Raw genomic sequence first — 20,196 nt, forward strand, 5'->3', positions numbered from 1 at the left:
CTGTAATATATAAAACCTGCGTTTCATACCTGTAATATATAAAACCTGCATTTCACACCTGTAATATATAAAACCTGTGTTTCACACCTGTAATATATAAAACCTGTGTTTCACACCTGTAATATATAAAACCTGCATTTCACACCTGTAATATATAAAACCTGCATTTCACACCTGTAATATATAAAACCTGCATTTCACACCTGTAATATATAAAACCTGCATTTCACAACCTGTAATATATAAAACCTGCGTTTCACACCTGTAATATATAAAACCTGCGTTTCATACCTGTAATATATAAAACCTGCGTTTCATACCTGTAATATATAAAACCTGCGTTTCACACCTGTAATATATAAAACCTGCGTTTCACACCTGTAATATATAAAACCTGCGTTTCATACCTGTAATATATAAAACCTGCGTTTCATACCTGTAATATATAAAACCTGCGTTTCACACCTGTAATATATAAAACCTGCGTTTCACACCTTATAGGTGTGGAACATAAAGGATAAACGGTCACAGAAGTACATTTTTCATGTTGTCTCTTTTAAAATGGTTTGTAAGGTTTCAAGTAAACCATATAAAGACTCAAATAGCACGTTAAACAAAGTTTTAAAAATAGTTTGTTGCGTCTTATTGGACAATATGTCAGGAAAAATTATAAATAAATTATTAAAATGTGTTATGATTGCCCCAATAAAGTACGACAATTCAAACATTTTGGGTAGAATCATGTCTCAGATAACAAACATTTTACAAAAAACTCTATATTTTATTGGAAATATTCATTTGAAATATACATTTTCATGACAGCTAGCATTCACGTTAACATTTTCTCTCATCCACCCACCAAACCATATTAACAAATTGTACAACTTGAATATAACATTTTACAAAACCAATCTAACACAGCTCTCAATATATTGATGGGAAATGGTTTTGCTATGATATGAATTTACAGTATGCACTGTTCACAAGGGTTTCTTGTGCAGTATTTTGTAAAACTCTTTGGTCTACTATAGTATCTAGTACCACTCTTCAGTTAAAAAAAGGTTGAATGTCTCCTCTCCTAGTCTTACTCTGCTGTGGTCGTCATGTGAGGGAGACAGGCACCAGATAGGACAGATATTAAAATAGAGAATCTTGAAATGTTGAGTTGTGAGTGAAAACACTGCAGCAGATTCCTTTAATAAAACAGATACGATTTTTTAAAATAAAAAATAAGAAAACAAAAACAAATACATATATGCAGTTCAGCCAAACTATGAGCCTAAATGAAGAGAGACAAGCACAGGAAAGTAGGATATTCTTTCATTTGTTACGTGTGTGAACATAGAGTAACAACTAACCTGATTTACTCCTGAAGTGAGTTAGCTCTCCGGAGGGAAATGGTTCGCTCCAGACGTTTCACGTAGTCTGCCACCCACTTGCTCTCTGTGGGATGGGGCGAGCACAGTCTCACCCCTGTCTTGGTGATAAACCTGAAGGGATACGATTTACATATAGATCCGTATCCAAGATAATCATCAATATCCACAACAATATCAGACAGCGATTGCCAAAATGTGCTCCAGGCACCACCTAGTGAGATCAGTGAGCCACTGATGGAGAACAGAATCTGGCAGGCCTCCAAACTGCCTAGGAGTGTAAGACAAGACCTGGAACTAGCCTTTAACTAGCCTGTGGTTTCTAAAACTAGGGATTGTAATACACTTGGAATCGTGCTCTTGTATGCTTATAACATGTGTCATATCATGTTTATAACAGTTCTATTCAGCCTGAAAATGCAATGAGATGCTAAGTAGCCTACATATAATGGGAGAGATGCTAAGTAGCCTTCATATAGTGGAAGATATGCTAAGTAGCCTACATATAGTGGGAGAGATGCTAAGTAGCCTACATATTGAAGGGAGAGATGCTAAGTAGCCTTCATATAGTGGAACATATGCTAAGTAGCCTACATATGGTGGGAGAGATGCTAAGTAGCCTACATATAGTGGAAGATATGCTAAGTAGCCTACATATAGTGGAAGATATGCTAAGTAGCCTACATATAGTGGGAGAGATGCTAAGTAGCCTACATATAATGGGAGAGATGCTAAGTAGCCTACATATAATGGGAGAGATGCATAGTAGCCTACATATAGTGGGAGAGATGCTAAGTAGCCTACATATAATGGGAGAGATGCATAGTAGCCTACATATAGTGGGAGAGATGCTAAGTAGCCTACATATAGTGGAAGATATACTAAGTAGCTTACATATAGTGGGAGAGATGCTAAGTAGCCTTCATATAGTGGAAGATATGCTAAGTAGCCTACATATAGTGGGAGAGAAGTCATTTGTTTTAGAGAGGAAGACACTCACACAGTGGCATCGATGTCACAGCCTCTGTCTGTGGTCTGCAGCAGGTAGGAGACCATCTTAAAGTGGCGAGGGAAACGGATGTCAGTGGTTGACAGACAGCAGTCCACGGGTACCTCTGAGAATGCTGCAGGAGAGAGAGACAGAGAGAGAAGGGGGTGAGAATGGTCAAAGAAGAGATAGAGGATGAAAAAAAACATGGCCCAAGAGAGAGAGAGAGAGAGGGAGACAGAAAGACAGAGAGAGACAGAGAAAGAGAGAGAGAGAGAGAAACAGAGAGAAAGACAGAGAGAGAGAGAGAAAGAGAGAGAGAGAGAGAGAGAGAGAGAGAGAGAGAGAGAGAGAGAGAGAGAGAGGCCAATATGAGTGATCCAGGCTCTACTTGTGTAACTACCCCAGGCTGGTGCAACTTTCTAAGTCAATCACTGCAGAGGAATGTTTCCTGAGGACTCTTCTGTGTGTGTGTGTGTGTGTGTGTGTGTGTGTGTGTGTGTGTGTGTGTGTGTGTGTGTGTGTGTGTGTGTGTGTGTGTGTGTGTGTGTGTGTGTTTCTCTCTGTGTCTTTTACCTGCTGCGTAGCCCAAGCAGATTGTTGCAATGAAGAGAAGAACTGCCATATTACTGCTTTGAGCGCTGTGCTTCAGCGAGAGGATGACAGAGAGTCTGAGGATGACAGAGAGTCTGAGGATGAGAGAGAGTCTGTGGATGAGAGAGATTGTGAGAATGCTGAGAGGATGAGAGAGTGGGAGAATGCTGAGAGGTACAGGTGTATTTATACACCTGACTGTCTCTTTCAGTTTCAATATGACTTGGAACAAAGTGAAAGTCTCCGCCTGAGTCCCGTAAATTCACCTTAATCTTTGTATTTTTTCTCTCTCTCTCTCTCTCTCTCTCTCTCTCTCTCTCTCTCTCTCTCTCTCTCTCTCTCTCTCTCTCTCTCTCTCTCTCTCTCTCTCTCTCTCTCTCTCTCTCTCTCTCTCTCTCTCTCTCTCTCTCTCTCTCTCTCTCTCTCTCTCTCTCTCTCTCTCTCCCTCTCTCTCTCCCGCCATCTCTCTCTCTCCTTCCTTCTCTCTGTCTCCCTACTTATTTCTCTTGGTCTCCCTCCATTCTTCCTTATCTGTCTTTCTCTCTATTTCCTTGTCTGTCAATCAATCTCGCCTACCTCTGTAACGGTGGCAGATCATTGCAGCTTACGGTATCTGTTTTTTGGTATTTCTTATCAAATGAGATGTTCAATTATCCATGCAAGGTTGTGTGTGCCCTCAGGCTGTCTATCTACATATGCCAGTCATTGAAGATAGAGGTCTGTCTTTCTACTACTGAAACTCCCTGGTTGGTTGACTACAGAGGAACAGAGAGGGAAGGGGACATGCAAGTGATGCAACATTCCAACGAAGACTGTGGGACGAAATTATTTCGCAGTAGGACTTCCTGTCAGTAGGTTTGTTTGGCATACATTTTAAGTGAAATATCTGAGACTCAGCGCAATTCTGTTACTGTGGAATGGCCCGTATGAGAGCTATGAGGGACTTAACAGTTATAGTGTCAACATGTTTTGAACATACTGGAAAACCCCTCCATAGTATCAGGAAGTTACAACATGACAGCTGTTCATTGCAGGGTCAAGTGCACAGAGGTCATTGGCTGGGAGACTTTGTAGTCCACAGGAATAGTCAGCCAAATATGAAGAAATTTACAAAGATAACTTTTTCTCACTTCCTTGTCTGTCTTAAGTCTCTTAACATGTAATTTTGGTGGACACTAAAGTGAATTGACACTAAAATTACAGTTGGTAGTTGCATGTAAACTGCAACAATCTGTAATTGGGGTGGCAGGTAGCCTAGTGGTTAGAGCGTTGGGCCAGTAACCGAAAGGTTGGTGGATTGAATTCCCGAGCTGACAAGGTAAAAATATGTCGTTCTGCCACTGAACAAGGCAGTTAACCCACTGTTCCTAGGTGGTCATTGTAAATAACAATTTGTTCTTAACTGACTTGCCTAGTTAAATGTAAAAAATGACAGTAACTGGTTCACACAGAGCAAACTACTTCATTTCCAAGATCTTCTCCCATGGGTTGATGATACACACACATACACACACACACATACACACACACACATACACACACATACACACACACACACACATACACACATACACACATACACACACACACACACACACACATACACACATACACACACACATACACACACACACACACACACACACACACATACACACACACACACACACACACCTTAATGGCAGTTTTCAGAAGGCCATTCATGTTCCTGTGCTGAAGATTGGCCCAAACATGCCCCATGATATTTGTGCCACTCAACTGAGGAGATATTAAGCTGTTGTCTTCAAACAGGCAGAGACTAAATAAAAGGACAACATAAATTATAATCCCTGCCATAGCCACAGCGATTTTTGAAGCTTCACGTGAGAATGACAAACGAGTACAGGGATGTCTGACCTAAATTGTAGACAGGTTGTAACAGCTTTGACACGTGAAGTGAGATGATAGAACACAGACAGTGATGTTGCTGAATGGTCTGCTGGTAATGAACCATGGTAACATAACTTTAGACAGGAAGAAGGGATTGCGTTAAGTAAACATTTGGGTGTGGTGGTGAAGATGGTGAGGGTTAATTATTGTATGTAGACACACAGACACACACACGCGCGCACACACGCGCGCACACACATACACACACACACACACACACACACACACACACACAAACACACAAACACAAATACACACACACAAACACAAATACACACGCAAACACACACAAACACACACAAACACACACAAACACAACACACAAACACAAACACACAAAGCAGAATGGCTCACAGCTTTCACATGGTTCTTCATTAGAGGTTCTTGGGGGGATGGGGGGGGGGTCGAGGTGAGGAGGGGGAGTTATGTAAGATACTCTTTGAAGAGGTTTCAGGTGCTTTGGGAAGATGGGCTGGGACACTGCTGTCCTATGGGGGATGTATATGTAGAGGATACTGGCTTCCTGAGCCCAGGTGCAGTTGCTCTCCAACCAGAAAAGCTTTTCTAGGTCAGTGGTATTGACGGTGCTTCTTGTTGTGGTGCTCCTCTCTGGGCAGAATTTCCACTCTCTCGTATACAGTGCATTCGGGAAAGTATTCAGACCCCTTTACTTTTTCTACATTCAATTGATTGGACATGATTTGTAAAGGCACACAACTATCTATATAAGGTCCCACAGATGACAGTGCATGTCAGAGCAAAAACCAAGTCATGAGGTCGAAAGAATTGTCCGCAGATCTCCGAAACAGGATTGTGTCGAGGCACAGCTCTGGGGAAGGGTACCAAAACACTTCTGCAGCATTGAACGTCCTCAAGAACACAGTGGCCTCCATCATTTTTAAATGGAAGAAGATTGGAAGCACCAAGACTCTTCCTAGAGCTGGCCGCCCGGCCAAACTGAGCAATCGGGGAAGAAGGGCCTTGGTCAAGGAGGTGACCAAGAACCCGATGGTCACTCTGACAGAGCTCTAGAGTTCCTCTGTGGAGATGGGAGAACCTTCCAGAAGGACAACTATCTCAGCATTCCACCAATCAGGCCTTTATGGTAGAGTGGCCTGATGGAAACCACTCCTCAGTAAAAGGCACATGACAGCCCGCTTGGATTTGCCAAAAGGCACCTAAAGGACTCTCAGACAATGAGAAACAAGATTCTCTGGTCTAATGAAACCAAGATTGAACTCTTTGGCATGAATGTCAAGCGTCACATCTGGAGGAAACCTGGTAGCATCCCTACTTGCCCAAGCCTCCCCAGCTTCTCCTTCACCCAAATCCAGATCGCAGATGTTCTGAAAGAGCTGCAAAACCTGGACCCGTAAAAATCAGCTGGGCTAGACAATCTGGACCCTCTCTTTCTAAAATTATCCGCCACCATTGTTGCAACCCCTATTACCAGTCTGTTCAACCTCTCTTTCATTTCGTCCGAGATCCCTAAAGATTGGAAAGCTGCCGCGGTCATCCCCCTCTTCAAAGGGGGTGACACTCTAGACCCAAACTGTTACAGACCTATATCTATCCTGCCCTTCTAAAGTCTTTGAAAGCCAAGTTAATAAACAGATCACTGACCATTTCAAATCTCACCGTACCTTCTCCTCTGTGCAATCCAGTTTCCGAGCTGGTCACGGGTGCACCTCAGCCACGCTCAAGGTACTAAACGATATCATAACCGCCATCGATAAAAGACAGTACTGTGCAGCCGTCTTCATCGACCTGGCCAAGGCTTTCGACTCCGTCAATCACCGTATTCTTATCGGTAGACTCAATAGCCTTGGTTTCTCAAATGACTGCCTCGCCTGGTTCACCAACTACTTTGCAGACAGAGTTCAGTGTGTAAAATTGGAGGGCCTGTTGTCCTCTGGCAGTCTCTATGGGGGTACCACAGGGTTCAATTCTTGGACCGACTCTTTTCGCTGTATATATCAACGATGTCGCTCTTGCTGCGGGTGATTCCCTGATCCACCTCTAGGCAGACGACACCATTCTGTATACATCTGGCCCTTCTTTGGACACTGTGTTAACTAACCTCCAAACGAGCTTCAATGCAATACAACACTCCTTCCGTGGCCTCCAACTGCTCTTAAACGCTAGTAAAACCAAATGCTTGCATTTGAACCGCTCGCTGCCCGCACCCGCCCGCCTGACTAGCATCACTATTCTGGACGGTTCTGACCTAGAATACGTGGACAACTACAAATACCTAGGTGTCTGGCTAGACTGTAAACTCTCCTTCCAGACTCATATCAAACATCTCCAATCCAAAATCAAATCTAAAATCGGCTTCCTATTTCGCAACAAAGCCTCCTTCACTCACGCCGCCAAACTTACCCTAGTAAAACTGACTATCCTACCGATTCTCGACTTCGGCGATGTCATCTACAAAATACCTTCCAATACTCTACTCAGCAAATTGGATGTAGTCTATCACAGTGCCATCCGTTTTGTTACCAAAGCGCCTTATACCACCCACCACTGCGACCTGTATGCTCTAGTTGGCTGGCCCTCGCTACATATTCGTCGCCAGACCCACTGGCTCCAGGTCATCTATAAGTCTATGCTAGGTAAAGCTCCGCCTTATCTCAGCTCACTGGTCACGATAACAACACCCACCCGTAGCACGCGCTCCAGCAGGTATATCTCACTGGTCAGCCCCAAAGTTAACATCTCCTTTGGCCGCCTTTCCTTCCAGTTCTCTGCCTCCACTGACTGGAACGAATTGCAAAAATCACTGAAACTGGAGACTTACATTTCCCTCACTAACTTTAAACATCAGCTATCTGAGCAGCTAACAGATCGCTGCAGCTGTACATTTACACATACATTTGTAAAAAAAAATCTCTAGAAACATGTTCTTGCTTTGTCATTATGGGGTATTGTGTTTAGATTGATGAGGGAGGGGAAATATATATACTAGCATTATATTGTGTATTTGTGTGATAAGGCTTAATAGGAATACAACATATAGTTCTTTATTTTTAAATATCACTTTAAGCTGTTTCCCAAGAAACAGGTGTAAATGTAGAATAGAAGTGAAACAAACCTATCCTTGATAAAGATTTTCATTGATAGTGTCTGTCTGTCTGCTTGTCTGTCTATCGGCCTGCCTACCTGTCTGTCTGCCCTCCTACCTACCTACCTACCTACCTACCTACCTACCTGTCTGTCTGTCTGTCTGCTATCCTATCTACCTACCTGTCTGTCTGTCTGCTTGTCTGTCTATCGGCCTACCTGTCTGTCTGCCCTTCTACCTACCTACCTACCTACCTACCTACCTACCTACCTACCTACCTACCTACCTACCTACCTACCTACCTGTCTGTCTGTCTGCTATCCTATCTACCTACCTGTCTGTCTGTCTGCTTGTCTGTCTATCGGCCTGCCTACCTGTCTGTCTGCCCTTCTACCTACCTGTCTGTCTGTCTGTCTGTCTGTCTGTCTGTCTGTCTGTCTGTCTGTCTGTCTGTCTGTCTGTCTGTCTGTCTGTCTGTCTGTCTGTCTGTCTGTCTGCCAATGTTTTTACCCCCTGTACTGACAGCATATTCACCACATTCTATTCTAATAGGTCACAACCCTGAGCCAAGCCACTTCAAATTCCCCTCTGACTGTTTTATGGTGGGAATCACTAACTACTTCAGTCTAAAATGATTCTCTAAAGAAGGCCAAGGGAAATTCTCATTGTCCTCTTTTATTTAAAACGACAACCATAAACATCCAAAGAAACAAACATCACACGCTTGCATGGTCACAAACACACAGCCAGTCTCTGTGCAGAAATCCCCTCCGGTGGCAATGAGGGCATTAGATTGGTCTTGCATCTTGGTATCTTATCAGTATGCCAGACATGCCCACTGTTTATGGAAGTAGAGAGTCTGTTATCACCCCTTACTGGCATCAACAGACACAGATACCAGACCTGTTTCAAAAACATGATGTGAAATCTAGAATTAGAATCCATTACAGCCATTCCAGTTCTATGCCTCTCACTGCAGCCTCTTTGACCTTGAAAGTGTACTCTCTCTCTCTTCTGTAGAATTCTGAGATTGGCTTGATGATGAAATAATTTATCTAGGACAGTGGTGGGCAACTGGCGGCCCGCGGCACCCCTTTTGTTTTTAGGAACTCAGTCGGGGTATCAATTTACTCTTGAGTTAGAATAATAAAATATGCCATTTCGAAATTTGGTTGTGCATCAACTGTCACTCAATTTGCCAATGTCAGCTACATGACTAACTTTTTGGAAAAGTTAGTCTAGCGCCAGATATCTAAACTTGTAGCAAGCATGGTCAAATTACTGACCGGGATGGGGCCCATAGATCCTCACTTATCATATTGAAAACGTTTGCCTCCACCCTGTGGCAAAATGTGTAGAATATCAGGAAATTAGCAATTGTGGCTCAATCAATAGATCTTTATTGTCCCAGGAAGGGCCATTCTTATGCAGCGTAAAATGACACGGCCATTTTGAATGGAATTATTGAGTCTCAGAGGCAGACATGGCTGATGAAGTAAAATGGAGAAAGAGGTGAAGTCTCTCTGGCGTTTTTATGCAGAAATCACTCTTGTTTTCTATCATTGCTTATGTCTGTTGTTTTACTGGTACACTTAGAGTCATCTGCTGCTCATCATGCTCGGGCTAGTCCCAGCCAAGGAATGCTAAGTGACGGGAAAGAGAAAGTTTCAACTGGAGCCAACTGGCATCACATCACAAAGCAAACCATTTTTGACTATTGTTTATCGTATCACAATCCTATTGGTGGCCCTCAGTAAAGGCTGTTTAAAATGCCACTCTCATGATAAGAGAAAAAAACATGTTCAAAAATTGTATAATACTATTATTATATTATAAACAACAGAAAACCTTTTTATTCAACATGCGTAAGGCTATGTTTGATGAATCTGATGAGTGATGACACGTTTATGATATCGCTGCAGGGCAAAGGAGAAGAGTACTGTTTTGCCTTGTGTAAACCTGTGATCATACAATTGCCAGCACTGCCTATCAGTGGTGGAGAAAGTACCCAATTGTCATACTTGAGTAAAAGTAAAGATACCTTAATAGAAAGTTACTCAAGGTAAAATACAACTTGAGTAAAAGTCTAAAGGTATTTGTTTTTAAATGTAGTTAAGTATCAAAAGTAAAAGTAATTTAAAATTCCTTATATTAAGCAAACCAGACGGCACAATTTTCTTGTTTCTTTAATTTATGGATAGCCAGGGGTACACTCCAACCCTCAGAGATCACTTACAAATGAAGCATTTGTGTTTAGTTAGTCCGCCAGATCAGAGGCAGTAGGGATGACCAGGGATGTTCTCTTGATAAGTGTGTGAATTGAACCATTTTTCTGTCCTGCATAGCATTCAAAATGTAAGGAGTACTTTTAGGTGTCAGGGAAAATGTATGGAGTAAAAAGTACATTCTTTTCTTTAGGAATGTAGGGAAGTAAAAGTAAAAGTTGTCAAAATAAAAATAGTCAAATGAACTACAGATACCCAAAAAAAACTACTTAAGTGTTACTTGAAAGTATTTTTACTTAAGTACTTTATACCCCTGCCGCCTTTGCACCAACATTGAGGTCAGTATTTTAGTGGCTCCCAAAGTATGCACTGGCACACTCCCTCAGACACTGCTTACAACAGCAAAATGCTTGAAATCCATGACAGGGAGTGGGAGAGGGGTGTAGAATCTGAATTTAGCCTACGACCCCAGTACAATTATTATTGCAGTATTATGGGACCACTGCTGCCATCTAGTGGTTAAATCTACCAGGCTTGGAAAAGCAGCTCCTATATAGTTTAGGGAGTTATCGCTTGTACTTTAAAACACTACAGCAATATCTAGTGGTCATTCGTTGTGTTCTGCTACGTATACAGACAGTGGGTTGAGGTGTCTGTTGAGTGATTTGATTTTAAACTAAGGGAAAGGGGGATACCTAGTCAGTTGTACAACTGAATGCATTCAACTGAAATGTAACCCAACCCCTCTGAATCAGAGGTGCGGGGGGCTGCCATAATCGACATTCACGTCTTCGGCGCCCGGGGGAACAGTAAGAACAGCATCGGGTGGTTGTGATAGCACGACGCAGAGGGGTAGAAAGGAAATATTTCATCCATTGACAAAACACTCGCTAGTGGCTAGCTTACAATGGTCGGTCCATAGGCTACGCTACGGGTTGAACAGTCGGACAACTACAGCCATCTCAAACAAATGATGACTTTGAATATATCCGATTTCCATAAACATAATTTGAGATGCCTGTATTTGTCTGTCACATTCAAATGTCACACACACGCATACACACACACACATACATACACGATTAATTATGTAGGGCTGCAGGTAGTCTAGTGGTTAGTTAACCCACTGTTCCTAGGCCGTCGTTGTAACTAAGAATGTGTTCATAACTGACTTGCCTAGTTAAAAAAAAATTAAATCTGAACCTGACGCACCTTTTTCATTTGATACTATAAATACAAGTCCATTCAATGAATATGCTTAATTGGTATAGTAGCCAACTGGAGAGTTTTGAGCTGTTTATATTGGCAACACTGCAGTGTACAATAAGGGTATTTCAGAATCAAGGCTTTTGAGTAATCAATGCCAGACAATAAATGAAACACTTCTGGTAGCTTCTAAAACCTTTGTTGGTTTTAATGTTTACAAATCTGCAATCAAAAACAGAAAAAAAATAAGTGGACTGGACTCTTTAGTATTTTAAAATGAGTCATGTAACACACGATAAAGACAATAAATATTGTTGGGGGTCATTTGTCCCAAACTTTTTTATTGCCTTTTTGGAACTGCGACCCCAAGACAAGTCGCCGCGTTGTATTCTGGGAACACACAGTAGATGCAAGATGGCGGCGAGCAGGAGACTGCACAAGGTAAATATCATGATAACTCTATTTTCATATATCTAGCAATTAAAAAAAGTCTGAATGGTCTAGCTAAGGGCTTGGTCATTATTCAGTACGACTCGGTTACGATATGTTATTGTTGTCCTAAATTGTATTTGGTCCAGAAGTGTTGAAGTCCCGCTAAAGGCGAGAAGGCTCTCTCTTTCGGAAGCTAGGCCAGCAAGCAGGTTAGGAAAAGCACCGGCAGGCCAGAGAAGATTGAGACACCGGGTTTTGGGGATCAGCAGGGAAGCTAGACTGCGACGTTGCTTACTCATGCTTGATATTGACACCAATCTCCGAAACTGTACAAACAACATTTACACCGATCAATTTCTGTGTATCACAACCGTGCGATGGTTACTGTCGTAGTTAGTTAGCTATTTCCGTTACGGAGCTGTATTCGCTGGGTTTTTTATGGCTACTTTAGATTAGCTAGATAGCTAGTAGTTGCCCAACTAACTAAATGGGGACATGATGTTTCGCTTTATTTGTGACTCACACGATGCACAACCTCATTGTCCCGATGTTTAAAGGGTTAAAAATAACATTGAAACCTATCAATGTATGTTTATCACAACCTTGCGATGGCTAGTACTACAGCGTAGTTCGTTATTTCCGTTACAGAGCTGTCTACGCTGGTTGCTACTTTAGGTTAGCTAACGTTAGCTAGTAGCTACCCAAATTGCCTCACCTACATGGGAAATGATGTTTCGCTTATTTTGTGACTCACACGAAGCACAACCTCACTGTCCTAATGTTTTAAAGGGTTTACTAGAATGGGCTTGGTCATCATTCAGTACAACTCAGTCACTGTCTTATTATCGTCCTAAACTGCACCATGACATGAGTCAATGAATCAAGTTACCCGGTTTATACATGCGACTTATCCAGAGCTTAGCTAGGTAACTAGCAAACAGTAAGCATTAAATCAATTGCCAAGAAAATGCAATCATCTTGGGTTTTGTAACCGCCTGGGTACCACTCCAGTTGTATAGATAGAGCCATAGCTGGCTATCTATCTATCAAGATACACGAAGTCATTGTAGAAAACTGCACCGTGACATGAGTCAATTATTTCATGAGGTCATCTCGGTTTGCAGCAGGAAACAAAACCTAAACTCATACACTATTATTAGATATACAAAAAGTATATCTAATAAACAATCAGCCGCTAGCTAACTGAATTCTGTGGCCCAAACAAAACATTCATTATTAGTATGTTGTCTGTCCAGACAGTAACATGAGGAGCACACAATTCTGTCTGGGTTTCAGTTTTGTTTACAATTACAAGACAAGTCAATACCAGATGAGCCGTCATTCACTGACATAGATGCCTCACAAGCAGCCACCTCTCTATTTTGTCTATTTATCTATCTCTCTACCTATTACTTGATTGACATCAGACTCATTGTAGTGAATTCAGAGGGTAACCCAGCCACAGTCCTTGGAAGGATTGTACATTACCATCAACAGAGTCGTTGGAGGGGCCTTAACATATCATGATGTTTCTCTCTCTCTCTCCTCTTTCAGGAACTTGAAGAGATTCGCAAGTCTGGAATGAAAAACTTCCGAAACATTCAAGTGGATGAATCCAACATATTGACCTGGCAAGGTCTTATTGTCCCTGTAAGTGTTCTTATTCTCATCAATTCTCTCATGAAGGCTATTACATCCCAGTCGTCTCTCTGTTCTGGTTCTAGAAGGACTATTACATCACAGACGTCTCTATGTTCTGGTTCTAGAAGGACTATTACATCACAGACGTCTCTATGTTCTGGTTCTAGAAGGACTATTACATCACAGACGTCTCTATGTTCTGGTTCTAGAAGGACTATTACATCACAGACGTCTCTATGTTCTGGTTCTAGAAGGACTATTACATCACAGAAGTCTCTATGTTCTGGTTCTAGAAGGACTATTACATCACAGACGTCTCTATGTTCTGGTTCTAGAAGGACTATTACATCACAGACGTCTCTATGTTCTGGTTCTAGAAGGACTATTACATCACAGAAGTCTCTATGTTCTGGTTCTAGAAGGACTATTACATCACAGACGTCTATGTTCTGGTTCTAGAAGGACTATTACATCACAGAAGTCTCTATGTTCTGGTTCTAGAAGGACTATTACATCACAGACGTCTCTATGTTCTGGTTCTAGAAGGACTATTACATCACAGAAGTCTCTATGTTCTGGTTCTAGAAGGACTATTACATCACAGACGTCTCTATGTTCTGGTTCTAGAAGGACTATTACATCACAGACGTCTCTATGTTCTGGTTCTAGAAGGACTATTACATCACAGAAGTCTCTATGTTCTGGTTCTAGAAGGACTATTACATCACAGACGTCTCTATGTTCTGGTTCTAGAAGGACTATTACATCACAGACGTCTCTATGTTCTGGTTCTAGAAGGACTATTACATCACAGAAGTCTCTATGTTCTGGTTCTAGAAGGACTATTACATCACAGACGTCTCTATGTTCTGGTTCTAGAAGGACTATTACATCACAGAAGTCTCTATGTTCTGGTTCTAGAAGGACTATTACATCACAGACGTCTCTATGTTCTGGTTCTAGAAGGACTATTACATCACAGACGTCTCTATGTTCTGGTTCTAGAAGGACTATTACATCCCAGTCGTCTCTCTGTTCTGGTTCTAGAAGGACTATTACATCACAGACGTCTCTATGTTCTGGTTCTAGAAGGACTATTACATCACAGAAGTCTCTATGTTCTGGTTCTAGAAGGACTATTACATCACAGACGTCTCTATGTTCTGGTTCTAGAAGGACTATTACATCACAGACGTCTCTATGTTCTGGTTCTAGAAGGACTATTACATCACAGACGTCTCTATGTTCTGGTTCTAGAAGGACTATTACATCACAGACGTCTCTATGTTCTGGTTCTAGAAGGACTATTACATCACAGAAGTCTCTATGTTCTGGTTCTAGAAGGACTATTACATCACAGTCGTCTCTATGTTCTGGTTCTAGAAGGACTATTACATCACAGACGTCTCTATGTTCTGGTTCTAGAAGGACTATTACATCACAGACGTCTCTATGTTCTGGTTCTAGAAGGACTATTACATCACAGACGTCTCTATGTTCTGGTTCTAGAAGGACTATTACATCACAGACGTCTCTATGTTCTGGTTCTAGAAGGACTATTACATCACAGACGTCTCTATGTTCTGGTTCTAGAAGGACTATTACATCACAGAAGTCTCTATGTTCTGGTTCTAGAAGGACTATTACATCACAGACGTCTCTATGTTCTGGTTCTAGAAGGACTATTACATCACAGACGTCTCTATGTTCTGGTTCTAGAAGGACTATTACATCACAGACGTCTCTATGTTCTGGTTCTAGAAGGACTATTACATCACAAACGTCTCTATGTTCTGGTTCTAGAAGGACTATTACATCACAGACGTCTCTCTGTTCTGGTTCTAGAAGGACTATTACATCACAGACGTCTCTCTGTTCTGGTTCTAGAAGGACTATTACATCACAGACGTCTCTATGTTCTGGTTCTAGAAGGACTATTACATCACAGACGTCTCTATGTTCTGGTTCTAGAAGGACTATTACATCACAGAAGTCTCTATGTTCTGGTTCTAGAAGGACTATTACATCACAGACGTCTCTATGTTCTGGTTCTAGAAGGACTATTACATCACAGACGTCTCTATGTTCTGGTTCTAGAAGGACTATTACATCACAGACGTCTCTATGTTCTGGTTCTAGAAGGACTATTACATCACAGACGTCTCTATGTTCTGGTTCTAGAAGGACTATTACATCACAGAAGTCTCTATGTTCTAGAAGGACTGTTACATGTATTAAATGTCATAGGAGATGCTCCTTGGATATGGTCATTGTTGCTCTAACTAACCATGGTTTATTTTCTACACATTACTCCTCCAGGACAACGCTCCTTATGACAAGGGAGCTTTCAGGATTGAATTAATCTTCCCCGCCGAGTACCCCTTCAAGCCCCCCAAGATCACGTTCAAGACGAAGATCTACCACCCCAACATCGACGAGAAGGGACAGGTGTGTCTGCCTGTCATTAGCGCAGAGAACTGGAAACCAGCTACCAAAACTGACCAAGGTGGGTCTCTCACACACACACACACACACACACCGCTATAATTTGCATATAATGTATATTATGCTGCAATACTTACATTATTATTATTTTTTTATAGCTTTTTTTAACTAGGCAAGTCAGTTAAGAACAAATTCTTATTTGCAATGACAGCCTACTGAGGAACAGTGGATTAACTGCCTGATTTTTACATTGTCAGCTCAGGGATTCGGTCCAGCAACCTTTCGGTTACTGTCCCAATGCTCTAACCACTTGACTACCTGCCACCCCAAATGATACACTGACACAATACACTGACCACTGCCATGAAACCCTACCACTGCCATGATACCCTGGCATGATACCCTGACGCTGGGGATGATACGCTGGGGATGATACCCTGACACTGGGCATGATACCATGGCATGATACCCTGACACTGGGCATGATACCATGGCATGATACCCTGACACTGGGCGTGATACCATGGCATGATACCCTGACGCTGGGCGTGATACCATGGCGTGATACCCTGACGCTGGGCATGATACCATGGCATGATCCCCTGACGCTGGGCACGATACCATGGCATGATACCATGGCACGATACCCTGACGCTGGGCACGATACCCTGATGCTGGGCATGATACCATGGCACGATACCCTGACGCTGGGCATGATACCATGGCACGATACCCTGACGCTGGGCATGATACCATGGCACGATACCCTGACGCTGGGCACGATACCATGGCACGATACCCTGACACTGGGCATGATACCATGGCATGATACCCTGACGCTGGGCATGATACCATGGCATGATACCCTGACGATGGGCACGATACCCTGACACTGGGCACGATACCATGGCATGATACTCTGACACTGTGCATGATACCATGGCATGATACCCTGACACTGGGCATGATACCATGGCACGATACCCTGACACTGGGCACGATACCCTGACGCTGGGCACGATACCCTGACGCTGGGCACGATACCATGGCATGATACCCTGACGCTGGGCACGATACCATGGCATGATACCCTGACGCTGGGCACGATACCATGGCATGATACGCTGGGCATGATACCCTGACGCTGGGCATGATACCATGACGCTGGGCATGATACCCTGACGCTGGGCACGATACCATGGCATGATACCCTGACCCTGGACAGTAGAACCTGATCAAATGACTGAAGTGAAAGAGAAAAGGAACTTAACAGGAGGACACATGAATCAGTCAAGTATTCTACTTCAATGTCATGACTCATTTTCCTTTGTGTGTCACTTTAATTGTTTAACTTTCTGTTGAAGTAGTAATTACTTCTTTAGTCAAAAATAATCTGTTCATTCTGCACTGATTCAGTTTCTGCAATGTCATGATTGGCTGTTTGTCTTATCTATTCTGCAGTAATTCATGACTGACTGTTTGTCTATTCTGCAGTAATTCAATCCCTGATTGCATTGGTGAACGACCCCCAGCCAGAGCACCCCCTGAGGGCAGACCTAGCAGAAGAATACTCAAAGGACCGGAAAAAATTCTTTAAGAACGCAGAAGAGTTTACAAAGAAACATGGAGAAAAGAGACCAATGGACTGATTACCTGACCAGTGTGTAGCCCTCTCTCTCCTCCTCCCTTCTCTCTGTACCTTCCTCCTCTCTCTCCTCCTCCCTTCTCTCTGTACCTTCCCCCTCTCTCTCCCTTCTCTCTGTACCTTCCTCCTCTCTCTCCTCCTCCCTTCTCTCTGTACCTTTCCCCCTCTCTCTCCTCCTCCCTTCTCTCTGTACCTTCCCCCTCTCTCTCCTCCTCCCTTCTCTCTGTACCTTCCCCCCCTCTCTCCTCCTCCCTTCTCTCTGTACCTTCCCCCTCTCTCTCCCTTCTCTCTGTACCTTCCTCCTCTCTCTCCTCCTCCCTTCTCTCTGTACCTTTCCCCCTCTCTCTCCTCCTCCCTTCTCTCTGTACCTTCCCCCTCTCTCTCCTCCTCCCTTCTCTCTGTACCTTCCCCCCCTCTCTCCCTTCTCTCTGTACCTTCCCCCTCTCTCTCCCTTCTCTCTGTACCTTCCCCCTCTCTCTCCCTTCTCTCTGTACCTTCCCCCTCTCTCTCCCTTCTCTCTGTACCTTCCCCCTCTCTCTCCCTTCTCTCTGTACCTTCCCCCTCTCTCTCCCTTCTCTCTGTACCTTCCCCCCCTCTCTCTCCCTTCTCTCTGTACCTTCCCCCCCCTCTCTCCCTTCTCTCTGTACCTTCCCCCTCTCTCTCCCTTCTCTCTGTACCTTCCCCCTCTCTCTCCCTTCTCTCTGTACCTTCCCCCCTCTCTCTCCCTTCTCTCTGTACCTTCCCCCCATCTCCTCCATTCTTCCCCACACACACATCATCCTAGCAGCCCAGGAGCAGCCCTAGCCTCACCTCAGCGTGTGGCTGCAGCCTCACCTCTCCCATCTACGCAGGACTCTGGATCAGACCGGTTTCTCCTCCTCCTCCTCGCGATAGCTCGATACCGTTACTAACTTTATACTATTTTCTTAAATTAAAATATGAAAAATGAAAAAGACAAGAAAAAAATAAATGGTTAGAACTTCCATGTTAAATATGGAGAACTAAGGAGGGAATAAAATAGAAGGAAATGGGGGGGGGGGGTCTGTTTTTAGTTTTGCTGTTTGTAAAAAAAAAAAAGAAAAAGAAATCTAGGAAAAACAAGAGATCACTGCTTGAGTATTGTAGACCTTTCTCCTGACTTCTGGAAGGAGATCTTTCTGACAGAGGGAAAAGTTGTGGTTATCCTTTACTTTCTTTGTTCTGTTCTCTAGTCTCATCTTGTTCTGTCAACCCTAAATGACATGTCTTACTAAAAAAAATACGACAACTCTTTCTCTCATAGCTTGCTAGGCCCTGGAAGTGTGTGCTGAAATGTTTTCCCTTTGACTTCTCTGCTTCTGGAGTTGCACTGTATTCTGTGGAACAAGCCCTCTCTGTTGTCCTTCCCCTCAGCTTGAAGCCAGCCCACTGAGCAGACAGACACAAAATGGCCACCGATAATACGCTAATATTTTCATGAATTACAAGTGCAATTGACTGGAGATGATCATCGTTCACACTCCCCTTCACCAGTCCAAAATGTTTGAAAAATGCCCCTCTTTGCATTAGATGTTCTGAGACTTCCTTCTGATTAGTTTTTTTGCTTTATAGGCAGAAGTGCCATTCAGACTAAAAACATCTCCCTCTGTGTTATAATGCGATTGTATACCCCACCCGCAGGTTCTACCGTTCCTACCATGCTGTGTTTCTTGAGTTTTAACTCTTCTCCTATACACATTAGATACCAGTTTTCCATCTGGAGACAGTGGGAAGTGGAAATAGTAGTGACACCGTACAGTTTGTTTCCTGTAAAAGGCTCTGCAGGGTCAATCCAATGTCTGCAGTGGCCGCGCAGCATTTACTCAGATACGGCCTCTGAAGCCAGGGCATGTATACTTCTTACGCAGAGCTGTTGTCAAGGAAGTGGGTTTGTGTTTATACAGGACCTCCCACCCCCACCTAATATATCAACCAATCATGTCAATGCGGAGCTATAAGGAGTCCTCCACACTGTTGCAACATTTGGGTGGCGCACGGTGATGCGGTATGGAGCTCAATTTGGCCTCTGTGTGGCTCCACAATTGCATCATACCCTCCTTCTTACAGCGCCTCCGACCACATTTTAGAATCAAGAATAAATTGGCTTTAAGTCTACTCTCCAGTCCGCTCGTGGTCACACACAAAATCAGAACTACACCTCCTTTCTCTCTCTACATAAAAAAACAATCTTAGCACCGCAAACCAAATCTCATGTCATCGCGAGAGACTAACATAAATATATACAAATCGGTGGCCGATATATCCACTGGAACAAGGGACTTAGTGAACTGTCAGGCTTGGTCGGGCCAATGCCAGGGGAGTAAAGACTGGGTTGAGTCCAAAATGGCACCCTATTCCTTACATAGTGTTATACTTTTGACCCGAACCATGGTCATAAGTAGTGCGCTATATTGGGAATAAGATGCTATTTCAAACACAGACTGGGTTAACGCACAGAGACGGTGGTCCTTTATATTGAGCTGGGAGAGGGCTGTCTCTCTAATTGTCTGTCTGCCAGTAGGGTGTAAACAGGACAGGGACTGGAGCAGTGTAACAGCTTTTTGACTCGGTCCAATGTTTCATAATAAAGATGGCTAACCATTTGGTCTCGTTGTCTGGGTGAATGGATGCTT

The 20,196-nt window shown here is 43.1% G+C and overlaps 2 protein-coding genes across 3 annotated transcripts; one reads left to right on the forward strand and one right to left on the reverse strand.

Moving 5' to 3' along the window:
- Positions 1-760: 760 nt before the first annotated feature.
- ccl19a.2 (chemokine (C-C motif) ligand 19a, tandem duplicate 2) lies at positions 761-3,112 on the reverse strand. The gene is made up of 4 exons (XM_082968783.1): positions 2,941-3,112; positions 2,377-2,500; positions 1,359-1,490; positions 761-1,193 (listed from the first exon to the last, which is right to left on the reverse strand). The coding sequence occupies exons 1-3, from the start codon at positions 2,987-2,989 to the stop codon at positions 1,364-1,366; spliced, it is 300 nt and encodes a 99-aa protein (XP_082824909.1). The 5' UTR covers positions 2,990-3,112; the 3' UTR covers positions 761-1,193; positions 1,359-1,363.
- Positions 3,113-11,717: 8,605 nt separating this feature from the next.
- On the forward strand, positions 11,718-20,169 carry ube2l3b (ubiquitin-conjugating enzyme E2L 3b). Of its 2 annotated transcripts, XR_014382571.1 has the most exons (5): positions 11,718-11,823; positions 13,369-13,464; positions 15,775-15,961; positions 17,395-17,635; positions 17,666-20,169. XR_014382571.1 is itself a non-coding variant. In XM_014172600.3 (4 exons), the coding sequence occupies exons 1-4, from the start codon at positions 11,797-11,799 to the stop codon at positions 17,547-17,549; spliced, it is 465 nt and encodes a 154-aa protein (XP_014028075.1). In that variant the 5' UTR covers positions 11,718-11,796; the 3' UTR covers positions 17,550-20,169. The 2 variants fall into 2 exon arrangements, 1 of the variants encoding a protein (XP_014028075.1); XM_014172600.3 differs by having other exon boundaries at positions 17,395-20,169.
- Positions 20,170-20,196: the final 27 nt, after the last annotated feature.

This window comes from Salmo salar, chromosome 24 (assembly GCF_965601325.2).
Source record: "Salmo salar chromosome 24, fSalSal1, whole genome shotgun sequence".
In the NCBI taxonomy this organism is placed as follows: domain Eukaryota; kingdom Metazoa; phylum Chordata; class Actinopteri; order Salmoniformes; family Salmonidae; genus Salmo; species Salmo salar.